Raw genomic sequence first — 25,442 nt, 5'->3', positions numbered from 1 at the left:
TGAAATCAGAGAAAATCACAGGGCATTGTGATTGTTCTGCAAAGGACACAATGAGCGGTTGATGTCCATGCAGGAGGCTCGGATGATAAGTTATGCATGTCACTTTAAACAGGAACCTTACATGAGGCTGTCGGCTTGGTGGGAATTTTTATTATTTCAACGGTTTTCACACAGTGCATCATATTCAGTCTAATGTTAATTCTCTAGACTACAATCATAGCCTAAATAACTGCCCTGCATGATATATCAGGAAAGTCATATATTTGGTATGTTCTTGTAGCGTATGATTTTAGTTAATCTCACTATGATCATGCACTTACGCGTCTTCTTTATGTTGAGAAGACATTTGAAAAACATGGTAAACACCAAATGAAATGAAATGCTGATGTACTTTTAGATTCTGTGGACATAAAGGATGAACGAAGCCGAGGGGATAGAGACGATCTGCGGGGAAATGAGCGTGAACGTACAATCAGTGCAGCTCAGATAGAGCAGTGTTTGTTGTGTGCTTTATTTCCTTTACCGACCCTCTGCCCTTCCACAACATTCTGTGTGTCTTTATCAGGCGCACTTAAAACAAACTGCCACCATCTGCTTGGGTTGAGATAAGCCTGAGTCTAATCAGACCCACTGAACGGCAGTCAGCAGATGTGCCGCACATACTTATTGATATTTAAAGTCAGTTTCAGCTTTATCCGCCCCAGGAACTTCGTAATTAGCAGCTTTTTGTCTCGATGATCCTTGCTGGCTGTCTGCCAATGGAGTGAGGTGCTTTGAGGAGGACTTTGTTTGGTTAAAGGTTACCTGAGAAAAGGCCCTGCTCACATCTGTAACGTTGGAACCTTAAAATCAAAACACACTTATGACCGAAAAAAAAAGGCAGAATTACTTAAGCCTATTTAAGCTCCTTAACTTCAGCCCGATATAGTCATAAAGTTTATGTTTAAGATCCATTTCACCGGGTTAAAAACCTGTTTAATAAGCGGCGTTTTCATAGAAACATAATTGCAGTTTGCAGTCTGTTTACAGCATGAAATGCTTGGAAGGAAAACGTAATCCCACTCACAGCATCACGCTGGGTAAAGAAGGCGTCTTAAGAAAAAGGTCAAGGCAGAAAGAAACATCAACACTCAACTTAAACGTCACGTACTTCATTGCAGCTGATCTAATCACGCGCACATGGTGTATTTCAGGAATCCTAAAGGAGAGCACTCAAATCTGTGGTCAACGTTTTTTGGGGCAATTTCATGTCTCCCTCCTAACAGCTGCATATTTCAGCAGGTTTTGCATTTTCTGCTTGATTTTCAAGGCACGTCGGCAGATTGGGGAGCTCAATATTTTCATTCCAGTCAGCAAACCAGCAAATACCAAAACTTTAATGCATTTTGCTGACGGTGTGTAGTTAAGAGTGTGCGTGCGCATGCTTCCAACAGGAGGAAGATCTACAGCGAAGCCAACTTCGTACACGTCAAAGGTTAGAAATGTATGTGCACAACTGCACATACATTTTTAGTAGTTCTCAAAAATGATTGAGGAATTATTGTTGCTTTTCAGCATTGGAGGTGGGCGGAGCCTCCATACAGCGTTGTTCTCTACCAGAGGCGCTTGGGATTGAGTCATCCAAACACTAGCTGAGATTTACGCAGATGGCGCATAGTGAAAATGTGCTTTCTGTCCTAACACCCTTTAGGGCCAATCAACTTGATTGATGAGCTGCCTAATTTACAAGTGTTCCTGGTTTGTGAATTCAAAATGTTTTGATTGCTGCCGCTGGTACTGCCCCCACACCTAAACCCTGACATGCGGGCCTAAAGGTGCCAGACTCAAATCTGATAAAAGAATACCCAATGCTTATTCCCTTCTCTGCATCTCCTACACTCTGCATTGCTTGACTAGCTGGGGAAAGATCAATGTTATTTTTAATCGAGGTAATTCAGCGTCTTCTCTTTATGCCCAACAGTCAGTCCCACACGGCCTCTAGAGACCCTTGAGGTCACAGTCCTGGTCACCAGATATCTTGAGGTTGCACGAGCTCTTTGGTAAATCTCAAAAATAACAGAAATCCATGTGTCTAAACCATTCAAATGGCTTAATGGAGTTGGTCTTGGCATGAAGCTCCATTCCTAGGGCACATTTGGAAAAATGCATGATGTGAGTCACACTGTACGCTGTTTTGATATGATTTTGAAGAGAAAATCCTTTATCCTTAATTTTTTTAATGCCACTACCAAAGTCTATATTCCGGATCCATATAAAACAGCTAATTTACAACATGATTCAAGTTTGAAAGGTTCACCCAATTGTATTAAAGGAGCAATATACGACATTCAAAGTATTAAAATATAGCAGCATTGAATTTACTGGGTAAAAACACAGTTTGGTTAAATGTACCTTAGCAGAGAATGAAGTTGCTAACCGTCTGCGTGTTGTGCAAGCTTCTCTTTTCTTTGTTGACATAGCGGACGCTGGTTCTTCTAGTAAATGTTAGTGCACATGCGCATGGCTGCTGTTCTGCACTGCTCCCAAACAACAACACCCTCCAGTTCCCCCACAAGGGGAACACTGTTGGCTCTTCCAGCACGTTTATCCTTGTTAGCGCTGTTCGATAAGTATCACTGGCTCAGCCAATAGAAATGCTCCCAATTTGATCTTATATATATTTATATGCACCATTAACTGGGTTGATGCAATTCAGAAAATTCAGAATTTTCTCAAGATAAACTCCATGTCATTTTAATACATATGATTTTGTTGTTAATCAATTATAAATGTAAAGAGTCCGACCACTCATGGCATTCAAAAGGATTTCTTTTATACATTAAAAACTCGGCAACTCAAGTGTTAGGTGTAAAAGCAATCACATTGGACCAGGGAAGTAATATACAAGTAAACTAAGTATATGTACCAGATTGCATTGGATTACATTGTATTCACATTACGGTTAGTGTTGGAAATGTGTCCCTCTCATGAAAGAAGGTTGGGCCTCCAACTCTAATGTTTATTTCACAGTTCACCCTTTTTTAAATCTTTGTCCTACATACAACTCCTACTTCAAGTTGTTTAAGATTTAACAGTACGTAGGAGGGATTTGTATTTGCTAGTGAATTTTGTCCAACCTATTTCTGTTACATATGGATATGGACAGTTAGTGTGATTCGTGTTATTGTCAAGGACGCAAATGATGTCGTCGTATCCTCCGCGACTGCAGGCACTGATGTGTTAGATGATGCCGTGGCACAAAAAGCTGTCAACGACACAAGGCACCAAGTCAGAGTACAGTAGGCTAATTAAATTGGTTCTCTATGATAATCTGCACCATCACTTTTGCAATTAAAACCACACTCATTACCCTAGAATTAGAATAATGAGTCATTAACGCTGCTTCTAGTGAATTTGAACTCTATCAGGAAAATTAATGGTCCCGCAAGTTGCTCATGAACCTCTGTCTTGAAAAATGTTGGATTTTTGTGTGTTTTTACACTTTTTGTTATGGTTTGGCAGTGTGGGTGTATTTCCTGTCAAGATTAACCTGGCCAAAATAATTGTTAAATGTTATTCTGATAATCATTAAAATAATCATTAAACTCTTGGCACAAACTAATTTAATAAGTTAATTATGAATCATAAGTGCCATCTGCATAAAAAAAAGATTAAATCCTTTTTGAAAAAGTAATATTGCAGGAGCCTGATGATTCCTCTATTTTAATAAACCATATATGTTTCACTTCTCTACCATGCATTTTTAAATACAAACTATCATTTGTTAGAATTTAAGTCTATGCTGTTTGTAATCACTGTTATATAATATAGACTTTGTTGCTGGTAGAATGCATTTTATTATAAGTGTCCATTTGTAGAGATTAGAAGCACAAATAGAATTTTAGTTTAGACTTTTATTTGGCCACCTTATAAAACGTGACTAAAGAGGTCTGATGTCACAACTCAAGCCTGCCTGTGCACATTATGATAATATATTTATTGTAATCACAAGCCATTAACACGTTAGCATTTTGCAGCATTTGTTAGTTGACAGTAGAGGGCAAGGTGCCCCAAATACTGAAATAAATTATTTTACAAAGTCAACGTGCTTTCAGCATTTTAACTCTTTTATGGTCCCGATTATTTTATTGAGTCTATTTTTATTCAGCTGTTTTACCAAAACATTTCTACCAAATGTTTACGCATCAGTCATCTTGTGTCTTATTGTTCTTGCTGGTTGGTTTTATCATATGAGTTCTAAATTCCATCTTTTGTATTTTTCTTATAAAGCAATTTGGAATAACATGGGGTTTTCTTTAACAACAAAAAGAATAATTGCCTACGAAGATCCACAGCCAGAATAAAACCAGCGCACATTTTAGACCCAATTACCTAAACCAGTCACCGTGTCGCTGTGTGCGTCACGTGGTTTTGTTCATGGAAACAGATCTCGTAATATGTGTAATATTACGCTATTGTTCTTTATGTCTAAAAGCTATCAACAAAAACATAGATAGATGGCAACTGAATGCTGTTCTCAGATATTCATTTGTCTCTCAATCTTGTGCGTGTTGTACTGAACAGAGAATAAGATTCACATACAAAACGCTGCTCTCGACGAGGGATGGAGGGGATGGAGGTGGTGGGGGGTGGGGACAGCTGCAGCATGGCCACCAGGCAAAACTCTACAGTTATCTCCTCTCCAACCGTTTCGCTTTGATCTCTCTAATCTGCCATTTAAAGAAGAAAGCATCCAGAGCTGCCACACACACACACACACGTCTTAGTAGTTCTGATCCACTGAATTTCATCCCAAAATGCAAATGTACACACATAATTTAAACCTGCGCCATATGTTAACTCTAAGAGATAAGAAATTATTTCTAATGCTCATCGTGTGTTCATCTAAAATCAAAAACGACTGCAACTAACAATTAATTGACAATCAGTATTAAGCGATATAAAAGGATTGAAGGGATTATATTACATATTACATGTAGATAAAGATGTTGCTTAAACACTCTACCACGCAACCATTTTGAACTCCTGTTTATTTCATCTGCATGCATTCATCTAGAGGTCAAACTATGAACTGGAGACCAATGTGTGCCGATGAAATAAAAGTGGTTAAAGCAATTCTAAATGTGTAAAACTCTCAATGCAAACACGCAGCAGCGTACTCCTTTGCTGAAAAAGGGAAAAAAAAGCACCCACATTGCCTTTATCTATAACAGGTCCCAATTATGCAAGCTAATCTGGGCATATTTCCCTTGGGAGACAAAGACATAATTGCCAGCAATCTGCGCAGTGATTTCAACGCGACTCCTGTGTGGCTTTAAAATGACTTGACACATCTGGGAGTGTCGTATCGGTCTGAACTCCACACTTGGCTTCATCACCGGGGGTCGATTAGACAAACAAACAGGCGAGGGACTCGCTCTGGGTGCAGATGGAAGTGAACGAGGGCAGATGGTCGGCAGGGGACCGAGCCTGCCCTTGAGCAACGGTGGGAAGACGTTGTGAATCGCACGTCGGACTGAGGGGGAGGTGGGGAGGAGTGGGGGTGTAACGACTCGCATGCGTTTACGCGGATCAATGCACAAAAAATTCCAATAAATTCCAGTCCCGTAAATAAGTGGCAGTAAGAGTAAACACACGGGTCTTACCGAACACCATCTCCACGTGCTTTGAGATCCACCGCCGTCTTTCTGTGTTTGTTTCAGGCGCCTGGTGTCAGTTGTTCTCCCATCAGAGAAGTTGAGGAAAATAAATAAAATAAAAAAAGTGCCTCCTCGCGGATGAACCCCAAACGATCTCTCTAACTGGGGGTGAGCACCCTGCCTCCGTCAACCGCGCATCTCGGCTGCTGATGGCGCTGCCCTTAGCGATGGGGGTAGACGGAGGGCGGAACGAGAAGAGGCGGCAAAGAGCGCGGTGGCGAGAGTCTGAGGAGCAAGTGTGTATTCTTCTGTGGGCATGAGTATGTAAGAGAGAGCGAGCGAGGGGGGAGAGAGAGGGAGAGCTAGAGGGAGAGAGAGAGAGAGAGAGAGAGAGACATGGCATGGGACTATGAACAACATGAGCATCCCACCTCGCTCCCCTTCTTCTTCTTCTTCTTCTTCTTCTTCTTCTTCTTCCTCGCAGCTCCTTTTTATTCTGTTCAGGGTTCCCACCTGCACGCTTCATTCAAGACCTTCGAACGTCATTTCCATGTAATCTCCTTCCCGGGGTTACTTGACAACAACCGGCATCATTTATCTGTTTTTTGGTTACACGCCTGTTTAAAATGCAGCCGTGCCCCGACGCTCTCCAAAGTTACCATCAGTTACCATCAGTTATCATCACAGGTTCAGGGCTGAAAACGTTTGGAAGCTTTCGAAACGCCTCCGAAGGACACACCTCGCGAGATGCCGCAGTCTGGTCCGGGTTGATTGACCGCAGGCTCCTATTTGATTAGAATGAAGCATTTATACGCTGCTGTTTACATTTCCAATAGGTTGAGTGTGCAGCGCTTTAGAACAAAATACCGGATTCATTCACGCGGCACATGGTCGTTATTTTTCCCATTATCGCTTTGATGAAAATGACATAATCAACATCGTTATTAAACAGCAATGGATTAAAGTTCAGCCAGAGGAGTAATATTTCTATTTTGTGCTCCACTACGAGTTCAAATCCAGACTTTCTCATTTACAGATTTTGTCGTTTCTGATGAGAGGCTCAAATCTTGCGTAACAGGTTCTCATTCAGTCGACACAATTTAACATAATCTGGTATTAATTTGATCTTCATTTGATTCCATCCCAAAAAATGGTCGCCTGCCTGAATAACGGGTTTCACATTGGAGTCACATCCACTGAGGGAAACACAACGCTGACCTTAGCGGAGAAACACAAGAATTTCAATATGAGCGTTCTCACAGCTGTCGCACAGCCAGTGATCAGATATGTGATCAGATTTAGGACCACATATGAAAGTGGCCCAGATCAGATTGGAAAAAAAGCCAAACCAGTTTCCACTATGTCACACAACTGAAATAACCCATTTCAGCCACAGGCTTGTAAAGAGAAGGCGTTGTCTCATTTGATTTTGCTCCTTATTATTAGACTGTGGGATTGCATATGTTGCATCAAGTTTACTTAGGGCTTCTTGTCAGAACAACAGCACACATGTACCTACTGTGGTGTAGAGTCGCTGATAGCGAGGACGGGGACGTAGATCTCAACATGCAGAAGAGGCCCGTAACGAGTTACAAACACACAAATCATGGCATATTGACAGTGCAGCTCTTTCCCCACTCAACGGCAATTTAAAACCATTTGAAATCAAACAACCAGCAGAGTGTTTATTTTAATGAGCAGGTGGGAGAGATTGTTATTCACCTAATTACTCGCTCATTTTGCGGACTAATCCTTGGATGATTACTGTATTGACACACTGCAGAGCGGAGTTTAATTCTGGGCTCTTTCGTACTATATTAAGTATATTAATTTAAATACTGTACTACATTGTAACTACAACAACTTTACGACAACATTCAGTTGTGCAGTTATTACAACTAGTTGCTTTGCAAATAAATAAATAATTAAATGTGTGTGTGCAGCTCTCGTTGCATGTGGTTCACTCAGTACTTGGTAGCATCGACGTACTATAAATTTCACTGAGTAAAGTCTTGGCGAACTTAAATACTAATAATAGTTTCAGAGCATCTGAGAACTCGACTACTTGGATATCTGTAAAGGCAACAGTGAGACAAGGACACAGCGCTGGGGGCCGGGGGGAGGGGGCAGGCCCTCAATGCATTGTTATTCACTCCACAGTCACTATAATCACCTCAAATAAACACAATTATTCTCATCGTCTGTGCCCTGAAAACCCAGGTCTCAAATGTCACATGCAAGTTTCGTCAACACACACACACACACACACACACACACACACACACACACACACACACACACACACACACACACACACACACACACACACACACACACGCTGCTTGTGTCTGCCCTGTGTGCTCCTTGCTGGCTCCTTGTCCCCTTGAATAAGGGGGCTCTGGAAGTAAAACGCTGACGAATCCTGACAGTCGTACACTTGATTTCAGCCGGCTGCATTCAGAGGCCTCGAGCGCGGCATTTGCGCGTCGGCTGCACGGAGCGTGTGCACACTTCTATTTACACGTCGGGACTCTGTGGGCGGGTTTAATTGACTTGGCCACGTCACTTTTGGAAATAACTCACTTGGTAATGGGAGACAGCCACGGAGAGGGGAATGATTTTCAAAGCCTCTTTACACTAAAAGCAATTTGTTTTTTTCCTGTATTTCAACAGACATGCGTACAGTTTTTATAATACTAACCCTATTTCACTACAAGTATGACTCCAGCCTTCCTCATGTTCGTATTCATGTATTCAGATATTCTGAACTGACATGCACTGCCACCTAAAAGAGATGTTTTGTTTGGGTGTAGACTCCAGGTACAGCTCCCTGGGTGGTTTCTCAGACTTTCACTAACCTGTGGCTGACACAGGAAGTCCCCGAAGGGTTCTTTGTGTCGTCTACAGCTACAGCTATTTAAAAAGCAAAACTAGTGAATGTTGAGCAAGCCAAAATCCCCCACTAGATTCTGTTTCACCGTCTGCAGCTTCGCGCCTTCCTGCAGACTGCAGCTGAGTGGCCGTCTGTGACGCATCAAGTGACGTCTTAGAAATGGCTGCCTTTTGCTAAGCAGACTCTAACTGTGTGAAATGAGGCCAAGCAGCACAACACTCCAGCTGATAAATGTCCTATTTTGAAAATCACACGGTATGTTTCAGCATGCAGGTTCCTTTCTGTGTGCGGCTTCTACGCAGGTTTTTGTCTGTTATACCATTTATTTACTGTGCGTTGGGATGCAGGAGAAGGAAGGAAAAGCATTCAGAAATGTATAGATTTTCCATAAGAGGAGGCTTTGTCCCTTTCAGTGGCTAGATTTTGTTTTGTTGCAGGACTCCTCTCTCAAAGACTCCATCTTCATGATGCATGTTTGAAAAGTCAAAATTTTAAGAAAAGAAATTGAATAGTAAGAGCCTGTAGTGCAGTACTTAGTTGTGGTGTGTGAACGTTGTGTGTGTGTGTATACAGCCCTAAAAAGAGCCAGAGATGCATGTCAGTGCACATAAAGCTGCTATAGTTGTGTACTCGGTGCTGTTAACTGCGAACAATAACCTGTTTTTCCTTGATTTTATACTTCGTACCTTAACATAGAGCATTGATTATGTGCCCCTACCTCTTTTTTTTTTTTTACATTTGCACACTGCATTTATGTATTAATTTCAGATAAGGTACTCATGTGAGTTTGTCTCTCTCTCTCACACACACACACACACACACACACACACACACACACACACACACACACACACACACACACACCGTACTGCGAAGGTGAAAACCATAATTTCTGAAGTGACTCGGCGGTGGTTCAGCCGCTCGCTGTTGAGTGCAGGAAGGGGAAACGGCGCCGGTCCGTTTTCTTTTCAAAAGGCCCCCAGTGAGTAGCACCCTATCAAAACCCCTTTTCATTTCTGTAACCACTTCATGCGACTAAAAAAAAAAAAGGGGAATGCTGGTTCAGCTGTGGCAAGGGACCGGGTATTATTAGGCAGCTTTCATCGCAGCCCAAACTGAATTACACTAACAGTCAACTTGATTGACTTGGCTCGTCCTCCTTTTCGTCTGTCCCCTTTGACACGGGCAGCGAAGAGAAACAGCCTCGCAGTTGATTCCCAACAAACCAAACATAAAGACTGCTGGGTTCATTTAACCTGTTCAAACATGGCCGGTGTGAAATCACTCAGCCCCCCCTCCCCCTTGTGTGAGGAAACGAGAGGCCCTTCAGAGAGTCTCATCCTAAATATCAATTATTGGATGAGATAGCTCTGACATGTGTGGCCCGCAGCCGTTCGGGTGTTTAAACGCTGTCGGTGATGATGCTTTTGATGTCTAATCTCTCAACCCGCGTGCACTAGAAACGCATAGAACAATGAACAATAAACAAGGAACGTTTATTGCGCCAAAAATGGAAATGATTGCCGTCAATTTTAAAAAGGTTTCTGTATATAGAAAGGTGTTTATTACGGTAGGGAAGTATTTGCTAAACGACCCCCCTGTTGCTTTAGAGAAATGTGTCCGTAGGGCAGCGTTTTCCTCTGAGAGAACAAATCCCTCCCTGTTGCGTTGTCAGCACACCAGAGCAAAATAGAGGTCACATTCACACTTTCTAAGATTGTTGTGACACTTGTATGCTTTCCCCAGATAATAAATATCCACAGTCAAACAAATATGGTCATGCAGCCTCGATGACAGGCAACAGCTATCCACCACCAGACATAAGCTGTGACCCAATTGCATAAATTATGAGTGTGCATCGTGTTCACTCAAAATGAAGCCCTTCCAATGGGATTCAACCGCCGCTTGTTTTTATTAAACACACCTGTTTTAACTTCTGCTAAAAGAGTTCTAGGGATAATGATCAATGAATGATGTCATGCCCATGGGGCATTATGAGCTGACGATGATCACTGGTGGACGTTTATGGGTTTTGAATTTATAAAACTAGTGTTTTATATTTTCAGATTTAAATCTTATATATGAGAGGGGCGTGGCATCATGAGTGACAGCATGGAAGCGCCGACAGTCTACCTCAACCGCGTTGCCTTCAGGAAACGTAGGCACAAAGAGAATTACGAATCAACGCTTCCTGTATAACATATTCACATGATTGGCAGAAAAAAGATTGACGACGTCACAAATATTTTAGCACCTTTTCCAAAAGCTTAAAATCAATAATCTTTTCTTTAACCTCAATAAATAGTTTGAGTCTACCATCTCAATGTTTTCACGTAATAATGTTTTACAGCAAGTTGGTTCATAGTTTTCTACATTTCTTGAAGGCAACGCGGTTGAGGGTTGTCAGCCAGTGGAGGCCACGCCCCCAAATTGTTTTGTTTTTTTACTGTTCAAAACAGTTATTATTGTGCTGCAGGAATGGGAAGGGGAAAAAAACCAATAATTTCTGCACTTCAGGTTTCTTCCGCTTAAAGTTAATGGGATTTTGGTTAGATGTTTGAAGTAAGGTCTAAGGTTAACGCAAGCTTAAAATATTTCCAGATTTTCTACAATATAAAATATGCAAATTTGTCCGCACTCCAGAGGGAGCTAGTGTCACCTGTCACTTTCATTCACCTGCTCATTAAAGCCTCCTTGAGCACCAAATAGAAAGAATTCTAGAAATAGAAAAATAACTGCAGGCCAGAATCAGCTCATGCTCTGGGTCAGCCAAACTGGGACAGTTTTAAGTATGAACGATGATCCGCAAATAATGAAATCCTGATGATAACAAAATGAGTTAGAGTGAAGGAGAAATTAAACAATGGAAAAAGTATTCATTTAATTCCGTGCCCTGTGTTGGTTTGGGACAGCTAAATATGGGCGGTAAGCCAACAGAGAGCGACAGACTCACAAGTCAACATTAAAAAGTACCATCTTACAAGCCTGTTCTTCATTAGAGGCTTTTTTTGTGAGTGTTGATTGATCACGCGGGTCACTGTGGCAGAGTGACACAGGTGGTGGTGAAAGAAGGTGATTAACGGGCCCTCGTCATCACAACAGGTGTGCAGAAGTGCTTGGAAATAGCGGCGGGTTCTTCTTTCCAGCATCGTAAATAAACCCAATGAATAACAGCTTAGCGTGGTTTGCAAATGGGAATAAATACATGATGGTGACTTCAGGGATTATTCATTTTAGGTGTGTTTGGTATCAGGGTAGTTTCAGAGTAAACTATCCAGCACAACTTCAGCTGGACTTGCGCGTCTTGCAGTCAGTTTTAAGTATAAGCAAAGCTTTTCTGACAGCTTGTCGTGGCTCCAACCACATTTTGGTAGCTCTTGTAAACAGACAGAAGAAAATGATTAAAACACTCCGGATGACAAAAAACCCCTCAAGTAAATAGCAATTTTGAGGAGTTCATAAAGTTCTATTTTGTTCAGACTGCAAGAGTTGTTGGTAAAACTCTGGTCATTTTGAGGAAGAGTCTTTCAGACAATGTTTTGTCAATGTTGTTTCTCTCCAGCAACAACTGCTACATTATCATTTCCTGCTGCTTTATTACAAAGCATCACAATATTTGAGATTCAAGCCCCAACAATTGGTGTTCTTGAAAAGCAGACACTTTAACGCATGACAAGCCGAAAGGTGTAATTAATATCGCGGCTCTGTTCCATTTAGATGTTACGGCAGCGTTCTGGTATTGCACACAATGTCTCCCTGGGACACGAGGCATTATTAATGGTATTACCTTCAACAGGGGGGGTTCAAAACGTCAAAGCGTCAATTCATCTGGCTGATCTGAAGACCGTTTCATATGGTTGAAGAAGCTAGTAAGTGTGTAGATAATAATATAAAGTTTTAAATCACCAAACTATGTGAACAGGCAGCTGCAGTGGAATACGTCACAAACCCAAATAATGAAGTATATAATCAGCAGGACGATCTACTCGTGCGGAGGTAAGTGAGACGAGTGCTGGGACGGCAGCGGACGGTGCGCCCGTACCTGTGCTGACGGCCTTCGCCAGTCGGCGCAGCCTCCTCTGGTGCGTCTTCCCCCTGTAGTGGATCTGGGCCTGCGCGTTGGAGTTCAGCTGGATGTTGCACACTCGGCACATCGTGGCCGTGCTGCAGCCTTGGCGCCGCTCGCGTTTGGCCCTGTGCACGGCCGCCCCCTTCCTCTCCTCCTCATCTTCCTCCTCCATGTCCTCCCCCTGTCCCCGCTGACCCTCGGCAGGACGGCCTTCGTCGGGGCTCTTTGGTCGCTTCATATCTGGAGAAAGGGGATAAAAGCGGCGTCAGCCACGTTCAAACAATTTATGCGATATAAAAACAATGCATTTCCCGTTTGTCTGAAAATGTATGTTGTTAAAGTATCCACAGGGGGGCAACAGAGCATCACGGCTCCACGCAGAGCAGAATAATACTGGTATTTTTCATTTTGAGTGATTTAAACTGCAATTACGTCTGCACCGCCATTATAACGCTTGAGATTTTATTTGACCACACAGACAACAAAAGATGCCCATCGCTTTGATTTATCCAAAAATCTCTATATGTCGTCCGAATAAAGAGCAGCATGCTACGTGAGGAGACATCACATTAACAACAGAGACCAGCGCGGCCTGTAGATAAGTCTCTGGCTGCAGCTTCTCTTTCTTTACTGGATAATAACAGCCGGCGCCATGTTTCTTTGTGTGCGCTTGTGATGGCTGAGTGATCGCGGGTAGAATGACGCCATAAATCAAACTGCTGCAAATGTGGAAATGTCACCCAGAAAAGTCTAGCCGGATTCTCCATTCTAGTGAGGCTAGCGTGATAATGGCATCGATGGGAGTCCTCATGCGGCTGGACATTTTTGTTACTCTGCCTCGCTGAAGGCGGCACGCCCTCCCCCACCCCCCAATAAGAGGCCTTCGCTAGCAACAATCTTCGTCACTCTGAAGATTTAAATTGACTGTTGGAAAGATGAAAGTGGAAAAGGAAATGCGTTCGCTGGAATTCACCAGCCTGCGACCAGCAGCACAGGCTTCAAAGCTGCAGCCCTTCTACATGATTATTGAACGATGTACTACAGCCGCGCGGTGGAGAGGGACATGAGAGCCTTTCAAACCTACTAAGTGTAAAAAAAAAAAAAGGTGACGTTCCACTGCTGTAATATGGACCAGCAATTATGTTTCAAAGGATGCATTATGCAGACTGGGTCATTTTTCAACCGCCATTCTGTACTTTTACAGAAAATCCATCTTTTTAATCCCAAAAATTCTCCGGCGATCCAAATATCCAGATGAAAGATGAAATGAAATTTTTAGGTGATCAATCTTACCTGGGTGAGTAGATTGTTCGACACGTTCCATTGCACACATTTTTTTTCTCCTTCTGTCTTTTTTTTCTCTCGTAATACCACGGTGTCCAAACAAGCCGAGGGGGCCGAGACAGAGACATGATTTTACCCAGACAGCTGCTGGATAACAACTCAAGAATTACGCTCTTGGATCCAAATGGTTTTGTCGGTAAATAATCTGCCATCAAAGAGCGGTTTTGAAGTGAAGACAGCAGCCAATCAGAGGGCGGTTCGGGGCGTCTGACTAAGCTAATTCACAGGCAACTACAGCCTGTAAATAATGACGTACGTTCAACTTGTTAATAAGTAACAAGCATATTATTGACCTGCTTAATATTAAGCAGGTCAATAACTCTGTGTATTTCGGTGTGATACTGCACGTTGACGCCACTAGTTAAAACCATCTTACACCCGTCGTCTCCGTCCAAAACAAAAAGCCAGGCCGGCAGCTGCTGCATCCTGTTGGCACTTTGTGACACAGCCGGAGCGTCTCCGCCCGGCTCGGCCCTCTGCTGCGGGGCAGACGACCTTCACCTCCACCCGTCTCACGCTAGTGCGGGACCGTCACAAGTGGAACGGAAAAAGCTTTGGATAAAGGTTTTTTTGGAGAGTAAAAAGTTGAACTTCAACCTTCATATACTACAACTCATTGTGTTGGTATTGTGTTACTTCAAAGGTGGTGAAGTAATGAAATAGAAATGTCCGTAAAGTACTGTAAGCCTTTATGGTTGATTTTAAGTAAAGTCTCAGACTATTGTGTCGCATCAAGTCTCATAACACTTATAAAAATGTATATTTTATGTTAATAAATTACTAAAATAATTACATATTGGCATTTATATTAAACTGCAGGTTGGATTTCCAGTACATTTATGATGAAGCTGTAAACAAAGATGGAACCTCCACTGTTTTATAGCTGTTCCCCCAGGTCCATCAATAGTTAATTATAGAAATGATTTAAGACGTAACAGCTAGTAAAGGGCAGGTGTGACTATTAAATCGTTAACTTGAGTCAGTGTTGAAATAATGTCGATAACTGAAACTGAAATTTAGGTTAATGCACTTTCTGAAATAAATGCTCTGCATCCAATAAATGAAAAGGTTAACTTGATATTAACTTATTAACTTAGAATACCGACCCGGTGGTTGGAGGTCGATCCCAGCGAGCCGGCGGTGTCTATGTGGCGTGGAAGCACTCTGTTTGAAAACCAGTATCTTTATCTGGCGGTATCTGTTGTGCTGTCCACTTAACAGTGAAGCTATTTGGCTTCTCTTTAAATACCACCACTCATCAGCCTGAGCGGCTTAAAGACAAAGACAAGCATGTGTGTATGAACGCTGCTTCATGCACTCGCTCGCTCGCCGACCCTCGTAAAGTTGAAGGTTCAATCCAAACAGCATGCCACAAAGTAGGATGTGTATTTGTTTGACCGAATACAGTAAGCACGAGACGGCTTCTTGATCATAGTTATGATGATCATAGTTATGATGATGATATCAAGATTGTATAATAACATTTTTAAGGCTATAATACAAGCCATTATTTGTGTATCGCTTGAACACCAGGCTGTCTTGAAGAAAGCGAGGAGGTATCCATCTTAAAACTTCAGCGTGTAAAACCTCTTTTTAAGTGACTGTGCAGAGTAGAAAGTGTAGGTGCACCTTGTAAAAAACGATTCAAACTGATTTGTGTCACCAGACAAACGAGCAGACACAATAAAGTCTCCTCTCTTTGAGTAACAGTTAAATTCACCCGTCACTTGCAGGCTCCACGTCTCTGCTTTATTGACGGAAACAGCTGAACAGAAACGACCTGCCAACGTCATAAGCTACTCCATCAAGGGACTCGCTTGCAGAAACAGCGTAATGGTCTCCACATGGCTGCACTGCGTGGACGAGGACGCGTTCATTTTTGCTCTATGACATGTGTATGTGTTTCTTTACAGGCTGAACCCTTGTTCAGGAAGGCTTAGGTTAGTTTTTTGAGACGTTTCGTGGACCGTGGAGGAAAAAAATGAGGTTTAATCCCTGCTGTCAATCACAGTCCTTAGTAGGAAAATCTGAAAAAATGTGAATTCTGGCATTTTCTATATCTTGTACAAAGATTGAGAGACTCTCATCCAAGCTTTTAGTCCTAATGTCCTAATTCGACATTAAAGCTGAAACAGCCAGCCAGATGAACACCTTTCATGCATTACTCCCACAAAGACATCTTTGTTGCTAATAGACAAATGAGGGGAAGGAAAGCTTTGGCGTTGTAAAGAGTGGAAACAATCATCTGGAATAAAACACATCTGAGGTTTTCTTACTGAATACACATATTTAGGTATAAACTGCCCCATATGCTCCCTTCCATTCAACTATATAAAACATTTTGTTCCATTCCATTAACTACAGGATGAACGTACTTATCAGCATTTGAATGGTTCTCCTGTACCTACTCAAGGGGACTTCTCTATATATACGTAGCTACACTCTATTCCCCGCAATAGTGGATCTATTACACTTAAAAAGGCTTCAAGCATTTATGTATTTGTTGGTTCCTTAACTTCACGCTGGCCATTTCTCCACACACAGTCAAAGCAGTCCGAACAAATGCATCAGCAGCCCATTAATCCGCCTGACTCTTTGTGGGATGCTTCCTGGAACAAGCCGGTCTAATCCAGATGTGCTAAGACGTGGACCGACAGCATTCAGCTGTAAACGGTATGTGGCGGCATCAGCCTGCTCTTCTAAAAAGAGCTCGATTCCAGGCGGTCGTGCCAAGATGTGTCGCTACACCTGTCAGCACAGTTCCATCGCAGCAGATGGCGGCAGATGAGATGCTCGGACACGCGTGGAAAAGTCATACTCCTGCTCGTGTTTCCACTAAACACCTCGTGGGGTCTGTTTGCGGGGCGATGAGTCGGCGTGCGCGTGGGCGAGAAATGCACCTCCGACAGCGCGCCGACGTCTACGTGTCTTCCCGGTCTCGACAGTCAAAAAGGCACGCTGAACCCCTGACTGACAGGTGGTCTACATTACAGTTGTGTTGCTAGGCAACCCCGCACATCCACAGAAAACATGAATTGGAACCTTTTTCACACAAATTGCAGCTCAATTATCCTGTAATTTGTGCAGCAGAGGCAAAGAATTGGACAAAAAGAGCCACATTTTACTGAATAAAGGCAGGGGGTTAGGGGGTGAGGGAGGGGGGGGGCACTGTAAGATTTCAGTCGATGGCAGAAAATGTCCCTTAAATGCTCAAGTCTCTGTCTCATGCTTCATCTCGCTGTTGATTCGAACCTAGACCACCGAGACAGTGTCCGGATCAACTTAACAGGAGGTTTACCGGATTCAAGGCAGAGGTCAACTACAAGCGAGCAGTCAGGGGAAGCAAAACTCTAATTTTTTCCAAAAATAAATGATGAGTGAATTCTAAATGATCCGGGTGGCCAACAAAAGCTGGACGCTGCGGCTCTGGAGGCATAACGAGGGCACAAAACGTTCTCTCCCTTCGGTTTCTCAAATATGAGGGTTGCTGCTTTACTTTCAAAGCTTTATGAAAATCAACATTTTCAAAAATGGACAAAACACAAACAATGATTAAATGACTAGCAGAATAATAAATCGATGGAATAACTGTTGGTTGCGACGTGAGGAGGGTGATGTGGAAATGTGTTGCAGCTGTGATTTTAAACCATAAATTGGGAGATAAATGAAGGAAATTAATTTACTAAACGTCACTCAATGAATGAACTAACCAACCTGTTATTATTACCAAAAGAATATTTCCTTAAACGTTTGGCGATGTTTGTCTCCGTGGTGAACTTCAGATCTGTACTTTGAAAGGAGCCCAAGGAGAAGCATGACTCATGTCGAAGGCTCGATGAAGTCAACTCAATAAATTCCCACAAGTGAGCAACGCAGGTGCATCTCAGCCATTAACACCCAGAAACACCCGGCCGTGACCCTCGGAGCGACACGCAGAGACACCTCTGCGGTGCGGAGAGGTTTTCTATGTCTCACATCTCTATGTCAAGGTCACTTGCGAGTGTTCCACTCCCATAATGCAGTGATTCACTCGGTTAGGTAAGTGAGTGGGAGCTGTAAAGAAGGGTGCATATTTTTAGTCCGCACGTAAGGCGAAGGCGGCGACGTACGTTTCTGCACGCGGATTCTCAGTTTGTGACATGAGGCCCACTAAGATAAATGTACTGCTGACTCCGCCTATCACTGCCTGCTATTATGAATCAAAATATGATGTATTCACTGTCATATTTTCTCACCAAACATTTTAGAGCTTTTACTGGTGCAAAGTTGTCTCCCACTTTCTCGTTTTCGAAAATCAATCAACGTTTCTCTCCCGAGGACCCGCTAACACCCCGTTAGTGAGGTGATGTTCAAACATGGCTGGTTATTGAAATTATTTAATTTGATTCGGTGGATTTTCGTTTATGCAAATTGTTGAGCAAACTCAGATATAAAAATGACAAAATATTACATTTTCCGTTCATTCTAATCATTTAAAAAGAATTAACAAGCATTAATAAGTTATGCACGTAGAACACGTCTGCGGTCAACTTCTGAAAACCAAAACAAGGAAATACATGAAGTAAAAAAATACATCTGAATTCCTCGATCAGGATAGATATATTCAATAATAAACGCCAGCCCCCACAATGCATCTGTGTAATCAGACTGATATCCCGGCAAGATGGTTAACCCCCCCCCCCTCACACAAGCAAACACTCACTCACACACACACACACACACACACACACACACACACAGTGGGGAGCCTGGCTAAGTTCCCAAAAAACGTCTGTAATGATTTGGCATCCATCTTGTGGACACCTCACGGAAATCCCAAGACACACACACACACACGCACGCACGCACGCACACACACGCACACACACACACACACACACACACACACACACACACACACACACACACACACACCCCTCTGTAGCTGGAGATTAGGTCCAATGTTAAACAAAGGAGGAACATGTTTCTGACAAGCCGGCTCTTTAATTAGACCACCGGTATCTGAGGAAAACACACACACACACACGCACACACACACACACACACACACACACACACACACACACACACTAGCTTTCAGATGAGCCTCAGATACAATAAGCAAATAAATAGTGTCAAACATACTTTTGACCACACACAAGCCCCCTTTCTCTGTCTCTCAGATACACACACACACACACACACACACACACACACACACACACACACACACACACACACACACACACACACACAGGTGTGTCTGTTTGTCACAGTGAGACCGTTCCACAGCCAGACAGGACGTGCAGCGGCCAATCAGCTGTCACCGTCTCTGATGTGTTGGGAAGCTCCCCAGGACCCGACAGACCGGGTTGCCACCTATTTGGCAAAGAAGTGGAGAGTGTTTGTCAGCTCAGCTCCTCCTCCAACACGCATACCGCGTGTGTCTAAATACATTATAACATCGCTAAACAAATGAATGGGATTTTTAAGCTTTTAAGGAGCCGTATGCTTCTTCAGAAGGGCTCATCGGCCGGTCAAATAGCTTTGGAAGGAGCCTTCCCACAAGCCTTTTATTGGATTTCTGTGTACAACTGTTGACACATGAGTACAGGAACAAGCCACATGAAAAAGACAGAATAAGGTTATATTGGAACATGCGTTTTTTGGCAACAGGGCTGTGATAAGAGCGCAGATTTGAAACTTTGCTGTCTAGCTTTTTTTTTTTGTTCCAGTGTGATTTGTTGAATGAAACGATCATCATTTACCCAACAATATTACAAATGCAGTAACTAATACAATTAATTAAAGAAGTGCATCTCATGTCCGGAGCCCCACTGTTTGGAGGGTGTTCACTGTTTAAATATATGCCGCATTTTGGCACAAACTGTGAAACTCAGTGGCCGCGGCTCCTTAGAATAAATCCCTGTCTTCTTTCAGCACAAACCATGACACATTCGCTTAAAAAGGTAAATTTGTGCTGCATGCGAACACTGCTGAGGTAGGCCTTTGTCAGGAATGACTAAATGTAATCTCTGTCCCCCAGGTGGTGTCTCTTAAACAGAGGCCGGGCACACTGAAATAAAATAACTCAAAGAGGACAGTTTCAGCTACAGTATTTCATTGTGGAAGGGTCGCTCCGCTGCATATTTCAGCTCATTTATTTACAAAACAGGACATTCCTTTCTCGTTGCACTTCCCTGGTCACAAAAAAATCAAAATCTTTTAGATGTTTTTAATAGTTGTTTCAACACCTTGCACAATGTCATCTGATTAATTTCTGCATTAACTGAAACTTTCAGAATGAACCAAATGATTCAGAAACTTCATGATCATATTTGTAAAGAGACCTGACGATAAAAACAACTTTCGATTCGAACAATAAATCTGCTGCCATATTTATGCCCAGATTATTTTCAGTGTATTTTTCAACACAAAAAAATGCCCAAACCCTGATATGACCCTTTTTTGAAGTACTCATTTTGTGAGTACATTTTTTTTTTTTTTTATCTGGAGGGAAGAACTGCACTCCAACCAAGGGCGACGGCAATTATGGGCATCTGTCACCGGCCATCTGGGGGGGGCCCCGAGGCTTCTGTGGGGACCAAATGTGACCTGTGCATGACTGACTGCAGCGTCCTGGAACGCCATCGGTGCAATTAGACCCATGAAAATAGGAATAAACAGGAAAGTGTCTTGATCATCAAAATTGGAAGTAGCTGACAATTTAAAAAATAAACGATGCAAACAAAAAAAAATAATCATGGCGCCGACTTTTTACTTAATACCTCTGGTGAATCATACAATGCATTAGTGGTTTTATTTGCTCAGTTTAGAGGCGCAACATTTGGAGAATAGAATTATATGCTCATTTTATTGTCTGTTTGCTTAATATAAAGAAAAATTTCCATTTTTCCAAATGTAACAATTTCCAACTGCGAGGGCCTGAAGCACAATATTCAGTATGTTGTATATTCTTTGATTAATCACTGAATTCATGGAAGAGTTGAAAAAATTAGTTGGTTGCCTGGCAACTGGTCTGGTGATTTTTGGTGATTTTGCTTATATTTGGATTTTATATATATGTTTTTATTTTTGGAAAGCCATAAAAACAACAGACACCTATTTCTACTGTATTGAATTTGTACACAACGACCCCTGTACCACTATAACGTATTAAATCAAACTGTGAAATTAAAAATTCTCTGCTGTCTCAACAAAAATAAAGTTATACAAATTCAATTAAAATACATTTTAAAAGCTTATGTACGCTTTAAAATGATAAAATACGGTTAGTTTTAAAGATCTTTCAGGGAAGAGGGGAGAGCTGATTATAATGAGACAACGGTGCTGCTCTCTGTCTTTTGATGTGGGCTGTTGAAGTCTCCTCCTCTTCCTTCTCTCTAAGCTCAAAACAAGACTTGACCTAAATTCTCTTAAATTGTTTTAAATACATTTAGTGCAGGTTTATTGCACAAATTAGAATGGCTAATTTATGCCCCAAAATGTTCTGAACATGTGAAATTAAGTGAGAATTAAGCTATCACTTTTCCAATGCTCCATCCTGCTCTAAGCTGTTTGGAGAATTCCGCCGATGTCAGTGGGATTTATTCAACGTGATTATTCCTTCTTCCAATATACTTCTGCTCAGCTCAGTCTACATGTGCTGTAAAGGCCACAGAGAGATTTAGGACGATGGTTGTTAATTGGATGAGTGTGTTTAGTGGATCTGTTATTTTTCTCTGTGTTTATGGCCACCGACACATTCTTTTTTCTTTTATTTAGCATTTCCTTGACGTCTACCTGCGGTTGAATGAGAACACTTTTGAGGCTCTCTGCTATCACCAGTGTTTTGAAACAATTACCAACAGGGTCAACCAAAAAAATAATTTGTCAAAAGATTCCTCCTGTTGAGACCGACACACAGGCAAGACACACAGGCAACCCCCCCCCCCCCCCCCCGCCCGGCCCCCCTTGTCCCTTTTGGGCTTGGTGCTCCCTGACAGCTCTCAGATCAGGCTCTGCACGGCACAGATAACACAGGTTATGGAGGCAGACATGAGCCGCATCTCAATCTGAGGCTACGCCGGCCTCCTTAAGCGCACCCACGGCTCTGGCTCCCACTTACTATCTCAACTGCTAAATACGTTCATGCAAAGCGTTGGTGTGCCAAGTAGGGAACGTATGCTGTCCATGTGGAGCGATAGCAGGGTGTGGGCGGAGGGAGGCACGGAGGCAGCGATGACTAACGACAGCGACTACGAGACGAGTTCAGGGTGGTCTTCCAAGTCATTCGTCTAGCCAACGTCTAGAGCTCATACATACACACCAGGTGGAGTTGGCAGCGTGACCCCTGGTTCTTCATATAAGGCACTCACAATAAGTGCCAGATGCTTTTTCTTCCCCCAGGACTGACAGAAATATCTGATCAACTATATATATATATGTATATTTATATGTATAACAATGGAGCTTTCTGGATAGCGTCTGAGATGATTCATGCAGATCATAATAGATCCTTGCTGTGCTGCTGTGCTGCTTGTTGTCCACTTCCGCCTGTCCTGTTGCAACACTACTCTCCTCCCTCTGTGCGAGCCCTCTGCTGCATGTGCACGAGGAAATCTCAAGAGTGTGAAAATGTGAAAAGAAAGAAATGCACAAATTCGCCAAGCTACCGAGTTACCAAACAAGCAGAGTGAGAGACGTCCGGGCGGCAGCAAATCTAATTTATTTTCATGAGCAACTTGACAACTGCCAACAAATCCAAGTGAGAGGCCGGTCTCGGCAGACTAAATCTCCGGTTAAACATTCATTCACATCGTCAATTTGAGCCCATGATGGTCTTTGGTATTCGGATCGGGTAGTTTGTGTACAACATGTCGTGAGTTTAACATTTGTTTACCGCTGTTCACGGCTTGTATGCACTCCCCCTCCAGCCAAGTTTTCAAAGGTTTAAACAGAGGAAGTGAAGCTAAACTCTAAACCCTGTTTGAGTCGGGTCACTCTACAACTCAGCTACTATGTTGATTCTCCGTTAGCAATTAACTCGCCTCACATTTAATTAAAATACGGTTCACTTCAATGAGAATCGCTGAGGTGTCTAATCACAAAGTGAAGAAATTCAATGGTGTTTTCCTTTCTGGAGCGAATGCTGACAGATAAGATCGCTGCGCTCTCTCTCTCTCTCTCTCTCTCTCTGGTGTCCACATTCTCCTAATCATCCATCTTCCCAGTTCTTATCTGTGCCGGCTCGTATTGGAAAGCTCACAGGCTAAATTGAATTGACTTTTGATTAGGTGCACCCCCCAGGTAGAGCGGCTTTAATAGCCTTAATTATCTCATTGGTGGTTTAAGGTGGTCGGGGCGAAGGAGATGGATTGTTTTTCAACAATAATGCCCGTCTGAGTCAGTTTGATTCACATTTGGTAATTAATAGACGGTAAATGCCCAAAAGAATTGAAATAATAATTTCAATTCAAATATTATACTGATGATGACGTATTATCAACTTAACTTTCTCTCTACGAGCTTGTGTCGTGACCTTTGACCTTTGTGAGTATATTCACAATCTTGGCCTCTGAACTGTGAAAAAGTAGCCTAATTTTGTCGGACCAACGAGGGGTCGGAAGTAGTTAGTGGACCGTTCAGTCCGCGGGTGATTCAGTCGTGACGGATGAACAGACGGCAGCGGGCGAGCAGCAGAGAACGCGCTATAATGCCCCCCCACCCCCTGCAATTAAGGACCATTTCATTAGCCCCGCTTCGCTGTTCTTTTGTGGTCAGTAGCGACGCCATTTAGGGAAACAAAGAGCGGATCCATTTTAGGAGAAAACTACATGACAAATCAGGTGCGGGGAAACGTTTTTTGATCCGAGGACAAACCTTTTGTAATGGTAAATGGTAAATGGACAGTACTTGTATAGCGCTTTTCTAGTCTTCTGACCACTCAAAGCGCTTTAACACTACATGACATCATTCACCCATTCACACCCATTCATACCCTGATGAGAGGAGAACCATACACCTGCCATCAGTAACTACCATTCACACACTGTAGTCGCAGCTACAGGAGCAATGTTGGGTTAAGTGTCTTGCCCAAGGACACAACGACATGCGGGTTAGCCGGGCCTGGGATCGAACCGACAACCCTCTGATTGGAGGACGACCGTGCTCCCCACTCACCCACAGTGTGACTTGATATGTCGTCAGCTAATCTATTTGTACTTCACAATCAGACCGTGAATAGGTCTTTTTTTATTTTTCTTAAAAAAATAAATAAATGGATCTCTGACAGACATGGTTGTCTTATGCATTTTGATATTAAATCAATTACTTATTTTCTATTGTCAGATGAGGTCTTCTCGTCTCTTGGCATTTAGCCACCGTGCAGAAACACACACACACACACACCTGTGTGAAGATTTATGGATATGACAACACAGGCTATTATATGAAGGCGAGAAATACTCTCAGTGAGAAAAAAAAGAATCTGCTTAAAAATACCTAACACCTGGTCAATATAATAATTACAATTGATTTATGCCAAAAAATCAAAGGTTATGCTTATGACAGATGAGGAGGCCATTTTGACGATTGTAATGCTCCCCATAGCTGTATTCTCCCCATTGTGTAAGTATTGACTTTATATTATATACATATATATATATATATATTCTCCTCTCTGGACAAACCAATTTTTATGGCTCTAACAACACCGTGAAGAAGCTCTTCTATCTCACCACGGTACATATTTGTTACAATGAAAAGGATTTTTATCTGCGAGGCGCCGTGCACACTTGTGCGGCCTGCAGCCACAGAGGGAGCGTTCCACTCATTGTGAGAGTAGATTGATGCTGCACTTCACAGGACCTCCAGCAGGCAGCCTGATTACAGCAGTTAGTCTTTTGTGCCGGAGCACAAAAAAAAAATCAACCCTCATTCTTCAGGAGGAATTCTCTCCAGGCCGAAAATCCATTTTTATGTTGAGAACAAATAAGGGTGGCACATACTCACAGGGCCACGCGGTCAAACCATCTTCAATAAAGGCAAGCGACTGGATTTAATACCTCAATAATTACACTGCGATTAGGATAAAAATAAGCAAAATTAAATGCATATACAGAATACTCTCACTGAGACATTCACGTCCGATTAGACTACAAAAGGACATTTTCTCACTCACCACCACTGCATTGCGCAGGTCTCTGCAATCACAAACACAGACACACACATCTCTATGCTGTACAAACCAAAATACACGCACACAGACACACACAAAGAGATGTTTTCACACTGCCGCCTGCCGCGTTGAATCGGTACCTGCAATGCAGCCACAGGAGAATGGAAAGGTAATGGACCGTACGGGGAGTCGACCTCCCACACAGCGCCGCAGGTGTCTGCCCGACGCTCTGTCCATGCGGCGGCGACTCAAAGAGCAGCTGCAATGTTACATGAAGGCGTCACCGAGACGGGGGGGCCGAGGGGGGGAGCACGTTTGAGCCATTTTTTAAAGACTTAA

General features: G+C 42.7%; 1 protein-coding gene across 5 annotated transcripts in view; it reads right to left on the bottom strand.

Moving 5' to 3' along the window:
* Window positions 1–25,442, bottom strand: part of LOC120819501 (zinc finger protein 385C) — a 43,541-nt gene that overhangs the window by 13,324 nt on the left and 4,775 nt on the right. For 3 of the 5 annotated variants that reach the window (XM_040176970.2, XM_078103497.1, XM_078103496.1), the window contains exon 2: window positions 12,575–12,841. In XM_040176970.2, the coding sequence (XP_040032904.2) occupies window positions 12,575–12,841 (267 nt within the window). Of the gene's footprint in view, window positions 1–5,645; window positions 5,934–12,574; window positions 12,842–25,442 lie in introns of those variants that run through there. The other 2 variants (XM_040176972.2, XM_040176973.2) reach the window with 2 other exon arrangements.

This window comes from Gasterosteus aculeatus, chromosome 5 (assembly GCF_964276395.1).
Source record: "Gasterosteus aculeatus chromosome 5, fGasAcu3.hap1.1, whole genome shotgun sequence".
In the NCBI taxonomy this organism is placed as follows: Eukaryota; Metazoa; Chordata; class Actinopteri; order Perciformes; family Gasterosteidae; genus Gasterosteus; species Gasterosteus aculeatus.
This window is presented reverse-complemented; position numbering and strand designations above follow the sequence as displayed.